At 41.6% G+C, this 17,934-nt stretch overlaps 1 protein-coding gene across 1 annotated transcript in view; it reads right to left on the bottom strand.

Moving 5' to 3' along the window:
* The window catches only part of DNAJC15 (DnaJ heat shock protein family (Hsp40) member C15), an 84,041-nt gene extending 66,402 nt beyond the window's left edge, over window positions 1-17,639 (bottom strand). Inside the window, exon 1 of the mRNA XM_070380251.1 lies at window positions 17,483-17,639. Within this exon, the coding sequence (XP_070236352.1) occupies window positions 17,483-17,587 (105 nt within the window). The 5' untranslated portion in view covers window positions 17,588-17,639. The remainder of the gene's footprint in view (window positions 1-17,482) is intronic.
* Between the last annotated feature and the right edge of the window lie 295 nt (window positions 17,640-17,934).

Genomic DNA, 17,934 nt, shown 5'->3' with positions numbered 1-17,934 from the left:
GGAAGTAGAAATTCTACTCAAGAATGAGCTGCCGTCTGAAGGTTTCCACCCTGTGGGCCTGCCCTACAGATTTTAAACTTGCCAGCTCCCACAACTAGGTAAGCTGATTCCTTTAGAAGTAATACAAACAACTTAGCTCAGTTTCTTCGGAGAACCCTGAATGATACGTATTTCTGCTGTGTTTCAGAACCAGAAAATACTGCTTTTAGGCATAACCCTTGACTCATTCAAGATAAATAAATGTTGAATTTGTGACATTTAATCTGGGTGCTGACTACAAACCAGGCACTGTACTAGGGGTAGAGATACAGATTAATAAGATCATCTCACAAAGGTTACAAACTGATTCACAATCTCAAAACAAAACATGTGAGTTCTCAAAAACTATTTATTTATTCATAAATTTATCTAATTTCTTTTAGAACTTATTAGATTTTTTTCACCACTGCTCATGTAAAGATAGCATTAGTGACCATAGCCGCTAACACATCAGGATGTCAGATAGATATATATATATACATCAGTTCAGTTCGGTCGCTCAGTCATGTCTGACTCTGAGACCCCATGAATCGCAGCACGCCAGGCCTCCCTGTCCATCACCAACTCTCGGAGTCTACCCACCCATGTCCATTGAGTCGATGATGCCATCCAACCATCTCATCCTCTGTTGTACCCTTCTCCTCCTGCCCTCAATCTTTCCCAGCATCAGGGTCTTTTCAAATGAGTTAGCTCTCCGCATTAGGTGGCCAAATTATTGGAGTTTCAACTTCAACATCAGTCCTTCCAATGAACACCCAGGACTGATCTCATTTAGGATGGACTGGTTGGATCTCCTTGCAGTCCAAGGGACCCTAAGAGTCTTCTCCAACACCACAGTTCAAAAGCATCAATTCTTTGGTGCTCAGCTTTCTTTATAGTCCAACTCTCACATCCATACATGACCACTGGAAAAACCACAGCCTTGACTAGAAGGATCTTTGTTGGCAAAGTAACATCTCTGCTTTTTAATATGCTATCTAGGTTGGTCATAATTTTCCTTCCAAGGAATAAGCATCTTTTAATTTCATGGCTGCAATCACCATCTGCAGTGATTTTGGAGCCCACAAAAATAAAGTCAGCCACTGTGTCCACTGTTTCCCCGTCTATTTCCCATGAAGTAATAGGACCGGATGCCATGATCTTAGTTTTCTGAATGTTGAATTTTAAGCCAACTTTTTCACTCTCCTTTTTCACTTTCATCAAGAGGCTCTTTAGTTCTTCACTTTCTGCCATAAAGGTGGTGTCATCTATATCTAAGGTTATTGATATTTCTCCCGGCAATCTTGATTCCAGCTTGTGTTTCTTTCAGCCCAGCATTTCTCATGATGTACTCTGCATATAAGTTAAATAAGCAGGGTGACAATATACAGCCTTGACATACTCCTTTTCCTATTTGGAACCAGTCTGTTGTTCCATGTCCAGTTCTAACTGTTGCTTCCTGACCTGCATACAAATTTCTCAAGAGGCAGATCAGGTGGTCTGGTATTCCCATCTCTTTCAGAATTTTCCACAGTTTCTTGTGATCCACACAGTCAAAGGCTTTGGCATAGTCAATAAAGCAGAAATAGATGTTTTTCTGGAACTCTCTTGCTTTTTCTATGATCCAGAGGATGTTGGCAATTTGATCTCTGGTTCCTCTGCCTTTTCTAAATCCAGCTTGCACATCTGGAAGTTCACTGTTCGCATATTGCTGAAGCCTGGCTTAGAGAATTTTAAGCATCACTTTAGCAGCATGTGAGATGAGTGCAATTGTGCGGTAGTTTGAGCATTTTTTGGCATTGCCTTTCTTTGGATTGGAATGAAAACTGACCTTTTCCAGTCCTGTGGCCACTGCCGAGTTTTCCAAATTTGCTGGCATATTGAGTGCAGCACTTTCATAGCATCACCTTTTAGGATTTGAAATAGCTCAACTGGAATTCCATCACCTCCACTAGCTTTGTTCATAGTGATGCTTCCTGAGGCCAACTTGACTTCACATTCCAGGATGTCTGGCTCTAGGTGAGTGATCACACCATCGTGATGATCTGGGTTGTGAAGATCTTTTTTGTACAGTTCTTCTGTGTATTCTTGCCACTTCTTCTTAATATCTTCTGCTTTTGTTAGGTCCATACCATTTCTGTCCTTTATTGACCCCATCTTTGCATGAAATGTTCCCTTGGTATCTCTAATTTTCTTGAAGAGATCTCTAGTCTTTCCCATTCTATTGTTTTCCTCTATTTCTTTGCATTGATTGCTGAGGAAGGCTTTCGTATCTCTCCTTGTTATTCTTTGGAACTCTGCATTCAAATGGGTATATCTTTCCTTTTTTCCTTTACTGTTTCACTTCCCTTCTTTTCACAGCTATTTGTAAGGCCTCCTCAGACAGCCATTTTGCATTTTTGCATTTCTTTTTCTTGGGGATGGTCTTGATTCCTGTCTCCTGTACAATGTCACGAACCTCCGTCGATAGTTCATCAGGCACTCTATCAGATCTAGTCCCTTAAATCTATTTTTATACATCAGTTACTAAATAGCAAAAAAAAAAAAAAAGAACTACTCTAGATAGGCAGCAGCATCAAGTAAACTTCCAAATATGAAAGAAATCAATGCCAGTGGCTGTTGAATCCCCCTCCTCTATTCAAACTCCCTTGTCTCTCTACATCCCAGTTTATTTGTCTACTGTGATCCCAGATTACAACTTCATAACTTGTCTCCTTTACTGAACTGTGAGCCTCCAGAGAGCAGGAAGCAAGCGTTATTCATTTTTGTATTCCTAGAATATATGATGGGTTAAATAAAAGTTAGTGTCAACTGACTGAATGGATCAATGTGTGGGTAGATGGCCCCTAGACAGATGGCCAGTTGCTAAGGACTCTGCTTCTGTATCATAGACGGCTTCTGAGAAGAGTCAAGATAAAACTGAGGGATAGGATACAGGTGAGGATAGGAAAAGGAAGGATACAGGCGAGAACAAAGGTTAGAAGCTGGGAAACCTCAATCTTGATTCAGATTCTGCCCTAACTCACTGTGACCTTGCTGCTGCTACAGCTGCTGTTTAGTCATTACGTCATGTGTGACTTAATGCAACTCCATGGACTGTATCAGGCTCCCCTGTCCATGGGATTTCCCAAGCAAGAATACTTGAGTGGGTTGCCATTTCCTTCTCCAGGGGAATCTTGACCCAGGCATCGAATCCACACTTCTTGCTTGGCAAGTGGATTCCTTACCACTGAGCCACTTGAGAAGCCCCACCATGACCTTAGGTCTTTGCAACTGAATATACATGTGTGTTAGAGGGCAGAGGTCATCTACAGAATATGTTAAATACAGATTATACCAGTAACCTGTGAAATATTTCAAATATCAGGACAACTTATAAAATATAAGGTCAACGTCCATCTATCTAACAATAGGAATCATCTCAAGATGATAACCCTAAGCAGACAGGCCAAAAAGGGACAAACCAAATTCTAATTAGAAAAATTAAATGAGAATGATACTGAAAGATGACTGCAGTGTTTGGAAGATATGTTAGGAAGTAAGAACTCAGGCAGGCTTTGCATCCATGCTCATTCCTCCTGACACCAGATGTGTCAAGTCTATCAGTGAGAGGAGTTCTTTGGCCTGAAGCTTCAGATATACCCACTCTCAAGAGCTTGGTCTTCTGAGCAATTCAAGGTTCATTTAGTTCTAGGGCTTCCCTGATAGCTCAGTTGGTAAGGAATCTGCCTGCAATGCAGGAGACCCCGGTTTGATTCCTGGGTTGGGAAGATCTGCTGGAGAAGGGGTAGGATACCCACTCCAGTATTCTTGGGCTTCCCTTGTGGCTCAGTGGGTAAAGACCTGGGTTCGATCACTGGGTTGGGAAGACCCCCTGGAGAAGGGAAAGGCTACTTACTCCAGTATTCTGGCCTGGAGAATTCCATGGACTATACAGTCCATGGGGTCGCACAGAGTCGAACATGACTGAGCGATTTTCATACACACATACATATACTGAAATTAGTTTAACTTGTTCATCACTGCTATTTTATTCAATGGCCCTAAATTTAACTCTTTCAGGTTTAGGGAGTTTCCCTAATTCTACTTTCTAAAATTTGGAGAAAGGGGACTTTTTTAGCCCATTGATATCCTGTATCATTTTATTATTGTACTTCCATTAGATTACTTTTGTCCAGTAACTTCCTGAATTGAGTTCTACACTATTCCTAAATGCTAAACGAAGTTCTAAACTATTTTAGCCTGCCTTCAAGTGAGCCTTCCCTGTCTCTCTTCCTCTCACACAATCACACACTTCTGCCAATTCACCTGTTTATTGTCTCTTTCTGGAAACCGTTTCTATCTGACTTTTGAAAGGTGCAAACAGAAGTACACATGATATGCTAGGAACAGAGACATTATACTTTTATACAAAAAAAGTTTCTGTTTTATTTTTAATAGTTTCCTTAAGCTGTCCAATGTTTTGTTGGCATTTCTAGAGTTCAAAGAAATAACAGAAAATATCTAGTCAAAACCCACTCTACTTCCTTCCTTTTATGCAGGTCCTAAATAGTCACATGCCATGTCTGAGATGTAGCAATGATCATCAGTGTCTGCCCTGGGGCTGGAACGCAGGTACCCTAATCCCAGACACAGCCTAGGTCTTCAAGCAACAATTAAAAACTACTTCCACACTCTTTTAATAGACTATAAAAGCATTCAATTATGTTTACAGTGTGAGTTCATACTCAAAGAAACATCCCTATCTGACTTCAGTGCCTGTTCACAAAAGCCTTAAGAAGTCTTGCACAACCACTTACTGGGTAGTTTTATAAACTACCTAGAGAAAATAGTGTCAATTATCTAATGTCAAACTAGACCCTAGCACTGGTTCTTGATGTCCCCATTGCTTACAATTTCCCCCCCCCACCCCACAAAATGTTACCTTCCCTCATCCTCCAACAGGAAGTTGTATGTCCAAAAGTCCTACATTTAAAATAAAACCAACCAGTTTGTTAAGTATGAAAGTACAATTACCAGTACCTCCTTCAACTTCTGGGTAGGGCCATGTGGCAATCTGTCACAGTCCAGTATAAAGGCCATTAATAAAGAGAGGCATCCATTTAGCTAATAACTCAAAGCCTTACAGGTTGTCAAGGGAGTGGTTCAATGAACATTCTCAAACTGATGCTGCAAATTCAAGTTGGGACAGCCTGTTAATTTCATCCTAGGAATCAACAGCCTTAAACATATTCATGTCATTAGGCTAAGAAAACAGAGAGGTGCATAAAAACGTCTACATGAGAATATGCATCACTGCATTATTTGTAATATATAAAACTGGAAACAATTTGAATACCCAACAATAGAATAGTTAAATAAACAAAGGCATATCAAAAATGTGCACCCACAATTAAATAATATATTGAGGAATGTTTACAGACCATGGTAGAGAATAAAAGTTACAAGACAGAAGGGTCAGCATATACACCAGGAAAAAAAAAATGGAATCCTATAAACCAAAACATTTAACAGTAGTTATATATTCTTATTACCTTTTTTCACTGAAACAAAGACTTTGTATCACAGACTTTGCAATTCAGAGAAACATGGTTTGAATTGCTCTCTACATGTCTGCAATGTAACCCTGAACAAGTTACTTAACCTCTATACTAGCGTTTCATGCTCTGTGCACAATCCTCTGTCATGTCGGACTCTCTGCAACTCCATGTACTGTAGCCCACCAGGCTCCTCTGTCCATGGGATTATCCTGGTAAGAATACTGGAGTGGGTTGCTGTTTCCTTCTCCAGGGATACCAGTGTTTCTTCATCTGTAAAATGAGGTTAATAATAACCTACCTCTCGGGTTGCTCTGAGTTTTTATGAATTAGGACATATATATACATCAATTCTTCAAGAAAATCAGAGATACCAAAGGAACATTTCATGCAAAGATGGGCTCGATAAAGGACAGAAATGGTATGGACCTAACAGAAGCAGAAGATATTAAGGAGAGATGGCAAGAATACACAGAAGAACTGTACAAAAAAGAGCTTCACGACCCAGATAATCACAATGGTGTGATCACTCACCTAGAGCCAGACATCCTGGAATGTGAAGTCAAGTGGGCCTTAGAAAGCATTACTACGAACAAAGCTAGTGGAGGTGATGGAATTCCAATTGAGCTATTCCAAATCCTGAAAGATGATGCTGTCAAAGTGCTGCACTCAATATGCCAGCAAATCTGGAAAACTCAGCAGTGGCCACAGGACTGGAAAAGGTCAGTGTTCATTCCAATCCCAAAGAATGCTCAAACTACCACACAATTGCACTCATCTCACACGCTAGCAAAGTAATGCTCAAAATTCTCCAAGCCAGGCTTCAGCAATATGTGAACCGTGAACTTCCTGATGTTCAAGCTGGTTTTAGAAAAGGCAGAGGAACCAGAGATCAAATTGCCAACATCCACTGCATCATAGAAAAAGCAAGAGAGTTCCAAAAAAGCATCTATTTCTGCTTTACTGACTATGCCAAAGCCTTTGACTGTGTGGATCACAAGGAACTGTGGAAAATTCTGAAGAGATGGGAATACCAGAGCACCTGACCTGCCTCTTGAGAAATCTGTATGCAGGTCAGGAAGCAACAGTTAGAACTGGACATGGAACAACAGACTGGTTCCAAATAGGAAAAGGAGTACGTCAAGGCTGTATATAGATAGTCACCCTGTTTATTTAACTTATATGCAGAGTACATCATGAGAAACACTGGGCTGGAAGAAACACAAGCTGGAATCAAGATTGCCGGGAAAAATATCAATAACCTCAGATATGCAGATGACACCACCCTTATGGCAGAAAGTGAAGAGGAACTCAAAAGCCTCTTGATGAAAGTGAAAGAGGACAGTGAAAAAGTTGGCTTAAAGCTCAACATTCACAAAACGAAGATCATGGCATCCGGTCCCATCACTTCATGGGAAATAGATGGGGAAACAGTGGAAACAGTGTCAGACTTTATTTTTTGGGGTGCCAAAATCGCTACAGATGGTGACTGCAGCCATGAAATTAAAAGACGCTTACTCCTTGGAAGGAAAGTTATGACCAACCTAGATAGCATATTCAAAAACAAAGACATTACTATTACTTTGCCACCAAAGGTTCGTCTAGTCAAGGCTACGGTTTTTCCTGTGGTCATGTATGGATGTGAGAGTTGGACTGTGAAGAAGGCTGAGCACTGAAGAATTGATGCTTTTGAACTGTGGTGTTGGAGAAGACTCTTGAGAGTCCCTTGGACTGCAAGGAGATCCAACCAGTCCATTCTGAAGGAGATCAGCCCTGGGATTTCTTTGGAAGGAATGATGCTAAAGCTGAAACTCCAGTACTTTGGCCACCTGATGCGAAGAGTTGACTCACTGGAAAAGACTCTGATGCTGGGAGGGATTGGGGGCAGGAGGAGAAGGGGACGACGGAGGATGAGATGGCTGGATGGCATCACTGACTCGATGGACGTGAGTCTCAGTGAACTCCGGGAGTTGGTGATGGACAGGAAGGCCTGGCGTGCTGCGATTCATGGGGTCGTAAAGAGTCGGACACGACTGAGTGACTGATCTGATCTGATACGTCACCTTGTATTTTTACATGCAGTAAACATTCAATAAATGGTAGCTATTTCGATTACTATATGATATTATACAATCGTTTCTTTTAAAATCAGGGGAAAAAATAAAGGTTATTAAAAAAGAAAAATCTTGGGATGAGCCCACCACTCAGTGGTGCGCTAAGTTGCTTCAGTCGTGTCCAACTCTTTGTGACCCCATGGACCAGAGCTCACCAGGCTCCTCCATCCATGGGATTCTCTAGGCAAGAATACTGGAGTGGTTGCCAAGGGGTTTATTAATAATAACTAACTTCTCCAGTCAGAAAACCCTCTGACCTGTCTACTTTAAAATAAACTTTAAAAACAAATTCTTCAATAAAAACAAATACACCTGATCTTTGGTATCTCCCTTTTGATCCTTGAGAAGTTAATCCCTTAATTTTATCCCTCCCCTGACTGTAAGAGTGATGGCTGTGTCTCCTGCTAGCACCACCCCCGTCATGTACTCTTAGTCTTTTATTATGCCCACTTTGAATTCCCTGGCCAGTAGTCCTTAAACTCTTTCTTTTGGTTTACCTGCAACACCTTGCAATTTGCTTATTCTTTTTTCTTGGGAAATCAACATTTTCTGAAAGCTACTTTTACTCCTTTACAATAGGGTCTTTTAGTTTAAGGCCATAATTTCTGAAAGTAGCAATGCTTTTAGCTTAAGTTTCATAATACAGTATTATTTTCTTCCTTTTTGAGTTGAGATGAAATGAAATTAATTCTGTTTTGAAATTTAAGAATTTTTAAACACATCTTGAAGCTTCTGAAGGCTCTAAAAATTACCCCCCAAACCAAGACTGTATATCATTTTTTGGAACTGAATTTCATCAATTTCTGATTTCTAAATGATGGAACAGTAAAAAATATGTACAACAGAAAGTAAAAACAGGAAAAAATATGGTAATGTAAAACAGTCAAGGACTTTTAAAGTTAAAGTTGGTTTCATATCCTAGTCTGGTCACTTGCTAGCTCTATGACCTTGAGAGAGTTAATTGACCACTTTGATCCTTAGTTTTCTTATGAGTAAAATGACAAAAAGTAGTATCTAACTTCACTGGTTATTATGAGAAGTGGAAAAATATAACAGTGTTTGATTAATAGCATTCACTAAAAAGTTAGTTCATTTCCTCCCTATTTGTTTGCATATTATGAACTCAATACATTCATAGCATTTTTATCTCAATTGTATATATTCAATGATCAAAAATAAAAAATATTATTAATATATGGGGGCAGGAGACAGGTATGAAAATTTGTACCTTATTAAAGGTTGAAAAGATTGAGAAGCATTGTTTAAGGAGAAACAAACTCAGAAAAAAGTTTATTAATGATATTAAGAAAGATTATTAATAAAGAAAAGACTTTAGAAGATCCCACATGGTCACACTTTTTGTTCTGGCCAAAAGTGATTTTATACTATAAGCACCTGAGACAAATCCTCCACAAAATCTCAGTTAAAAAAACTTTATCATATTGATAGAATATAGACAATAAGCAGTGCCAGAAATAGATACACTGACACTTAAAAATGAGAGTACAGCAGTCAACAACTCTAAGCTGTTTCTAAACAGTAGAATATCACAAGTTTTCTAAAACGGAAGGAATGAGTTATGCCAAGTGGGAATATAAATAAGGTATCAACAAATTTGGTATCAACTCCAATACCTTGGCCACCTGATGCAAAGAGCCTACTCACCGGAAAAGACCCTGACACTGGGAAAAATTGAGGGCAGGAGGAGAAGGGGGTGACAGAGGATGAGATGACTGGATGGCACCATCAACTCAGTAGACATGAGTTTGAGTAAACTCTGGGAGACAGTGAAGGACAGGGAAGCCTGGCGTGCTGCAGTCCATGGGGTTGCAAAGTCAGACACAACTTAGCGACTGAACAACGTAGTGTTAGGCACTCAGTCGTGTCCGACTCTTTGCAATTCCACGGACGGTAGCCCCCCAGGCTCCTCTGTCCGTAGGATTCTCCAGGCAAGAATACTGGAGTGGGTTGCCATTTCCTTCTCCAGGGGAATCTTCCTGACCCAGGGATCAAACTCAGGTGGCAGATTCTTTCCTGCTTGTGCCACCAGGGAAGTCCTTAACAACAACATGGCACTTACTAAAACTTCTACTTAAAATTCTCTGACAGGGGCCATAAGGTTCTCAAACCGAAACTACTACTCAGCCTTTTACAAAAGAGGTTGGCTGCCCTCCAACCTTGAGGGTGGCAGGGCTGGCTCACTCATCTCCCCGACACACCCAGCACACAGCTTCCACATACTTGGTGTTACAGAAGAACGATTAAACTGAAGCGCATCGACAGACTTTAAAAACAGAGTTGGAGACTAACTATGTTATCAGAAGCATCAAGCAATACAATTCCCAAAAGTTGAAAAGCAACATCAGGAGAAGTCAGAGTATATGTATACTCTGACTATACTTGACATTTAATACATGGTCTCTTTACCATTAAAAAAAATAATAATCAGAGAATCTCATTTATGACAGTCTTTTTTATTCATTATGTCCTCTAATCTTCCATTTTTCTTTCATCTAGTTGTTTCATTCCTCTGTTAATCATTAGGTAGAAATGTATACAGCATAAACCATGCCTGGTAACACGTTGAGAACTGAGAGAGTAAAGATTTTTAAAACTGTCTTTGCCTGTAAAGAATATCTAATTTTAGTTTAAAAGACACATTTCCAAGAGAAGAAGCACTATTTAAATAATGCCAGCAAGTCAACAGGTGGGACAAGTCAGGTATCTGTTATCATCAACTAGTTTCAAATATTCACCAAAACACACACACACCGAGAAAAATTACTTTAAATGTTCCGCTATCATGAATCAAAGCATTTCTGAGAACAGGGAAAACAGTGCACTCCAGCAAAGCCGCTGCTGCTGGTGGGCGAGAAGGGGATGGTGGAGCATAAAAATTGTGTACAAATTCCCTAAGGCATTTTATTCTTCCAAAACAGCATAAGCAGTAAATAACCTTCTAGATAAATATAAACTGCCTGAAAGTGTTATAAAATGCTAAAACTTCTATCCTGAGACTGCAACATTTAAGTTCAAGATAGATAATAGTTGTACCAGAGGGAAATAAAAGTAAAAAAGTATTCAGCCTCAAAAAAGTAGTTGTGATGGAGAAAGCAAAGGTGGGAGACCAGTCACTCTCTGAAAGTTCACTTAGCATTTATTTATCAATACACACTTATTTAGCATCTATGCCAGGCCTTGTGCTAAATTCTGGGGAAAAGAGGAGTGAGCAAGACATATACAGACCCTTGTTCTCCCTTCGTTAACATAAAGGAGAAATCCACCAGAGAAAGAACACACTCATCAATATGTTGAACCCAAGGACTTCCTGGGTGGCCCAGAGGTTAGGAGCCCAGCTGCCAATGCAGGGGACATGACCCTGGGCCTGGTACGATCACAGGTGCCATGGGGCAACTGAGCCCATGTGCCAGAGCCCATGCTCTGCGACAACAGAAGCCACAGCAATGAGTAGCCAGCTTGCTGCAAGCAGAGAAACCCGCTCGCCACAACTAGAGAAAGCCCGCGTGCAGCAAGCAAGATCTAGTGCAGCCAAAAAATAAACTAAAATTTTAAAAAAGTATATGGAACTAAACATCCCTGTTTATTTATAAAGCCACTCAGTAGTAATAAAAGTTAACAGCTGTTCTTTAAATAAGCAACTAAGTGACTACCATGGTCAACTGTAATGCCAATCACAGAAGCAGGTGAGTTCTTACCCTTGAGACTTCACAACGCAGGTGCTTATACATAAACAAATAATTTTGATATAAGAAATAATTTAATAAAAAACTGTATGACTTTCTAAGGAAGTACTGAGGATGAAACAACTTTATTCTACTAGGGGACTAGAGTCAGGCAAGGTGTCACATCAATAACCTGAGTCTTAAAAAATTAAAAGGAGTTTGGCAGGCAAAGAATTTCAGATGAGGAGAAAACTACAGTAGGTAAAGTCACAGCTCAGGGTACAAACAGAGAATGGAAAATGGGGCTGGGTAACTCAGTTTATTTAGGGGTCAGTTCATGAAGACTCCTGTAGATCACAATGGTATATTTATACAATTTAAACAGTTACCACGGAAGTTTGTTGTTGTTTACTCGCTACGTCATGTCCGATTCTTTGCAACCCCATGAACTGTAGCCCACCAGGCTCCTCTGTCCGTGGGATTTTCCAGGCAAGAATACTGGAGTGGGCTGTCATTTCCTTCTCCAGGGATACAACTCACGTCTCCTGCATTGGTAGGCGGGTTCCTTCTTACCACTGAGCCACCGTGGAAACCCATGGAAAGTTTGGACCTTGGTAAATTAATAAAAAGGACCTTGGTAAAATAATTTAAAAAATTTATAGTCCTATAATTAGGCCTGAAGTATAGAAAAATAACTGATAGCAGTGTGACGTTTAAAACTATAAAGGATCAGAGCAAAAAGACCTGTTTTTAAAGGCTATTACAACAGGCCAGGGTAGAGATGATAAAAACCAATAGTGAGAAGAGAGAAAAAGGAATTACAGAATAAGTATCTTTATGGACTGAAGATATCTTGATGGAGGTAAAAGAGAAAGAATGATGATGGCATTATTCAAGGTAGGTGACAGACAAGAATTGCCATGTATGGAGAGGGGATGTAATGAACTACACTTCAGATAAGCTGAATCTTGTATTTTTATTTGTAGGATAAAATAAACTCCTTCCATTCCACAATAACAATTACTCATTCAACAGTTTATTTTTGAAGTGCTTACCATGTATCAGGTACCATTACAAATGCTGGAAATACAGCAAAGTCCCTGTCCATGCAGCTTACATTTTAGCCTCCTCTTATGATACAGTGACAGGAACACTATTCTACGGTAAAAGGAACAGCAACGAAATAGGGCAAGGCTGAAAATATGGGCATATAATAGACAATCCATATGGTTTCTTCAAAGTGAAGCTTCAAGGCAAATATTTTAAATTCAAATTGCAATTGAAAAACAAAAGTGGTCTTTTTTGGGTAATGAATAAGCAGCTGATAATTTTCATGTTTGATATGTTTTGATTTTCATGTATCAGTTTTGCTTGCACAGAAACATATGTGGCTAATTTTCTTAAAAGGGTGTGTGTGTGTGTGTTCAGTCTTATCTGACTCTTTGTGACCCCATGGACTATAGCCTGCCAGGCTCCTCTGTGCATGGAATTCTCCAGGTAAGAATACTGGGGTGGGTTGGCATTTCCTTCTCCAGGGGATCTTCCTGATCCAGGGCACCAAGGGGACCAAGGGACAGAAGCCATGTCTCCTAGTGGCTCCTGCATTGGCAGGCAGATTCTTTACCGTTGAGCCACCCAGGAAGCTAGCTACACCAGCCCAACAACACTAGGAGGAATGCTCTTTGGGAAAGTACTAAAATTAAAAGGCTACCACATCATACAAACTGAGCATGGTTCAAACTGCTTCAAAGATTGTTCATATTCTTCTCTAAAATCTAAAGTTTCCTTTCTACTTGTCCATGAGAAGCAGCTTTGCTAAAACAAAGTTGACTGTGACCTCTGATTATGAAATATTTAATTGTAAGATATTTTATTCAAAGTATTACACAGGTGTTTCTGCCTATATGTTAATCTTTTTAATCTCTCAAACAGGCTAGTGAACATGAATTCTTAATCCCCAAGCTTATCTGAGACAGAACTATATATGACTACAGATACACATTTCAAAAACTTTAAAATAAGTTGCATCCTTTTAAAAAATGATATGAAAAATGTCTTCAATTCCTTGACACTTTATTTTCTACTATTTTCAATGAGATGAGTGAATGCATCCCATACCTAAGTTTTCTGTTCTTTGTTACACCACCTTTTGTCACCTTCCCATCACTCTCAGGACCTCTGAGTTCCCCCAAGGTTACTACTACCAACTTTCTTATCTTTTACCTCATCACGGGTCACTGCCTGCACCAATGATTCCCTACAAAAGCAGAAAAGACCCTCAGGGGCCTTCTGAAAATCTGTGAGGACATTTTGGTTGTCACGATAAGGGATAGGAGGGCGGGTATTTGATGGATAGCAACTCTTGATCCTAGCAGTCCTAAAATGCATGAGACATCACTGGACAACGAACTGGATCCCTTAAGGTTTCAAAAGACTCCACTGGACACTGAGTAGGTGAAAAGCCTGCGTACGACCATCTTAGTCTAGGACTTTACTACATATAACATTTGTGTTAGTGAAGACTGAATTTTCCAGAAGTGCAGCTACCATGTAGATTGAGGAAAGATTCCACGGTTTAACCAAAACTTGTTCACAACTTGGGAGAAATTAGTTTGTTGATGACAATGGCACTTACGGTATTTGAACTGCCAGTGTAGTACATCTGAAATCAGCCTGCATTTTTGCCATCACACTCACAATGATTTCTGTGGCCTGGTGCAATATGCCAGCAACTGATCAGTACTTCACTGTGTCTTCTAATGTAATCATACTTGAGCACTTACATATTTAAATAGCAGACATGTCATTTTCTAATAAAATACTTATTGCACTTTATGCTTCAACTAGAGCAGTAGACTGCTTTTTAAAAATTATGTTTATGGGTATTTTTTATTGACTATAAATCTTTAGGATATTACAGGAGACTTTCATATTCGTTATAAAAAGGAGACACTGGGCTAGAAAGGTTTAGAATCACTGGCCTACACATTAGCCTCCACGTGCCTGGACTACTGAAGATGTCTCCTGACTGACAGCTTAGATTCTCTACATGCCTTTTCCGAAGTATCTACAGATGTTAAAAAAAAAAAAAAAAAAATCACCATTATTATTTCTATCTCCAAAATACCACAGGGTTCCAATTGCCTTGCAAATCAGTCCAGGACTGAGATTTTTACAATTCTCCATAAAGAGATGAGCTCTACCCAACCTAATATCTTATCTGCTTTATATCACAGATAGAACACTCCATTCTGAAAGGCTTATTTCTGGGAACTATAATCAATATTTTGTAATAACCTATAAGGGGAAAGAATCTAATATATATATATATATATCTCAATCACTTTGCTATGTACCTGAAATGAGCACAACACTGTAAATCAACTACAATTTTCTTTTTAAAGTTGAATAATGAAAAAAAAGAAAGAAAGAAAGCCTTATTTCTAAGGAGTCAGCAAGTCACAGTAGAAAGAGTGTTAGGGGACTTCCTGATGGTCCAGTGGCTAAGAGTTCACGCTCCCAATGTAGGGGGCCCTGGTTCAATGCCTGGTCAGGGAACTAGATCCCTCATGCCACAACTAAGAGTTTTTCGCAACTAAAACCCAGCACAACCAAATAAATAACAGAGAGCGTTAGGATTTAGAACCTAGGTCTGCCACTTATTAGGTGAAGTACCCTGGATGAGTTACCACTTTCTGAGTCTCTGTCTCCTCATTTAAGTGACAACTGAGAAGGACCTTGCTCACAGGGTTGCGGTGTGGCATGAATCAGACACAGCAAGAACTCAAAGAGTTTGCTACTTCAAACCTTTATCTGTTTTGTTCATTTACTCATTCCAAGGATGATACCTGGTAGGTATCCAGCAGTGGTCAAGAAATGTCTGTTGAATGAAAGCATATTGTTTTCTGAAACCTTTCCAGCCCATCTGACTCTGTTCCAGAAATTTATCAGTTAATCAGGTAAGAATAAGTTGCGTGTTCTTTCGTGCATGCTAAGCTGCTTCACTCTTTGCGACCCCATGGACTGTAGCCTGCCAGGCTCCTCTGTGCATGGGATTCTCCAGGCAAGAATACTGGAGTGGGTTGCCATGCACTCCTGCAGGGCATCTTCCCAACCTAAGGATCTAACTGGTCTCTAGCGTCCCCCACATCAGCAGATGGTTTCTTTACCACTAGCGCCACCTGGGAAGCCGCACAAATTGAGTGTTTACTAGAACAAAAGGGCTTCCCTCAGTTGGTAAAGAATCCTTCAGTTAGTAAAGAATCTGCCTGCAATGCAGGAGACCAGGGTTCAATTCCTGGGTCGGGAAGATCCTCTGGAGAAGGAAATGGCAACCCACTCCAGTATTCTTGCCTGGAGAATCCCATGGACAGAGGAGCCTAGCAGGCTACAGTCCATGGGATTGTAAGAGTCGGACACAACTTATCGACTAAAGCACCACCACAGAAGAAAATACCCAGGCTCTGCTCTTAAGAAACAAAAAAACTCTGGAAAATGACAGGGCAACATAAAAGACGTCACAAGACTGTGTATGACTAATCAACCAACAGTAAGGACATTAAGTGCAGTGTATCTAAGGGCAAGACACATTACTGTGGGTGGGATCAGGATGGAATGTGATGTGAATAAGAGATAAAAGAGCCAAGTTTCCAGATTTTTCTCCAATTAATCCATTCTTCTCACACATAGCCTGAGAGAACTTTACAGTAGCCCAAACCTGTCTCTCCCCTAAAGCTCATCAAAATGGTACTAATGTTCTCAGCATTCACCTACCTGTTTATGTGTTGCTTACCAGAAGCTTCCATGTCCTGGTACCCACCATAGGAGAAGAGCACAGATTAATAAAGTAGCCACTAACTACAGGTGGCAAGTGAGTACATGAAATGTGTCTAAACTGAAAGATCCTGAAAGTGTAAGTTTCACTGGATTTCAAAGACTTAGTACCAAAAAAAAAAAAAAAACATCTCATTAATAATGTTTATTTGATTTCAGGTCAAGACATCACTGTGGACATACAGGATTAAATAAAAACACATTATTAAAATTAAATCCACCTACTTATTTTTCACTTTTTAATATGGCTACAAAAAATCCGTATATAATGGGCTTCCCTTATAGCTCAGTTGGTAAAGAATCTGCCTGCAATGCAGGAGACCACGGTTCGATTCCTAGGTCGGGAAGATGCCCTGGAGAAGGAAATGGCAACCCACTTCAGTATTCTTGCCTGGAAAATCCCATGGACAGAGGAGCCTGCTGGGCTACAGTCCATGGGGTCCCAAGAGTCGGACAAGACTTAGCGACTTAACTACTAGGGAAAATCTGAGAACACGTATGTGGTGGACTTCCCAGGTGGTCCAGAGGCTGAGAATCTGAGGTCCCAATGCCGGGGACACAGGTTCCAATCCCTGGTCAGGGGGACTAGACCCCACGTTCCACAACTAAAGAGTTCACACGCTGCAACTAAAAACCCCGCGTGCCTCAACGTGCCACAACTAAGACCCGGACCAACCGAAACAAAAAGGAACAAAAACACATGTGGCTCGCAGTATGTTGATACTGGACAGTTTCTTTTCCCAGCTCTACAATTCAGCCTGAAGAGACCCCTTGCTATGAGCCCTGTGTCCCCTGAGCTACGACTTTGTAGGTACTACTGCTGGCGTCTGAAACACTTTTCCCTCCTCACCGAGTTTGCTGCTACTCAATCTTCAGATCTTAGCTTCACACCGAAGGTTACACCGCTCTCTCCAAGAAGCCTCCCCTGGCCTCTCACCCTCGAGCCCCGACAGACTGGCCTGGGGTCTCCACCTAGGATGCGAGCATCCATCCCACAGCTCGTCACACAGCAACTGCTCGCCTGGTGCTGGTCCGTCTCCCCGAGAAGAGGGGAAGCTCCTTGAGGGACCAGAGAGTCTCCCAACACGCCGACTCGTCGACGCGGGGCACAGAGCAGCACGAACGCTGAATGAACGAGGGGTGGGTCAGAATGGATGAACAGCCGGGACGACCCCGGTTCGGGGGTAAAGGGGCGCAGAGGGGCGCGGGCAGGGCCTGCGGGGCTCCAGGGGGCGCCAGCGGGCGTGCCCGGGCAGCTCGGAGCGGCAGAACGGCGGCAGCTCCGGTTAAGACTCACCAGCCCGCGGTCGAGGTCGGCGTCCGACGGCTGGGCGGGGGGCTGCAAGGACCCGGAATAGCGCAGGCCATCGCCGGCGGGCGCGACGCCGACCCCGGCAGCCATGGCGGCGCGGCTCGGGACCCTCGGAGCGCCGCGGTGCCTACGGGGCGGCCGCAGGGACAAACTAGTGAGGCCGGGACGCGCTCGCGGGTTTCACCTACGCCACGCCCGCCTCGCTGGTGGAGGCCGCGGCCCCAGGGTATCTCGTTCGCACCCAGCTTGTGCCATCAAGTCGTTTGTTTCCCATTTGCAGACCTCCGGGGACAAAGCCCGAGGAGCTTCCTCCCCGCATCCTTACAATCTGATGTTAGATCTGGTGTTGAGCCACACGAGGAGACATCCTGAGATCTCAGTGCAGTGACTGAAGTTCCCCGAAAGTCCCTAAGACCCACCCATACCCGCTCCCCTAC

This window comes from Bos mutus, chromosome 12, assembly GCF_027580195.1.
Source record: "Bos mutus isolate GX-2022 chromosome 12, NWIPB_WYAK_1.1, whole genome shotgun sequence".
NCBI classification, from domain to species: domain Eukaryota; kingdom Metazoa; phylum Chordata; class Mammalia; order Artiodactyla; family Bovidae; genus Bos; species Bos mutus.
This window is presented reverse-complemented; position numbering and strand designations above follow the sequence as displayed.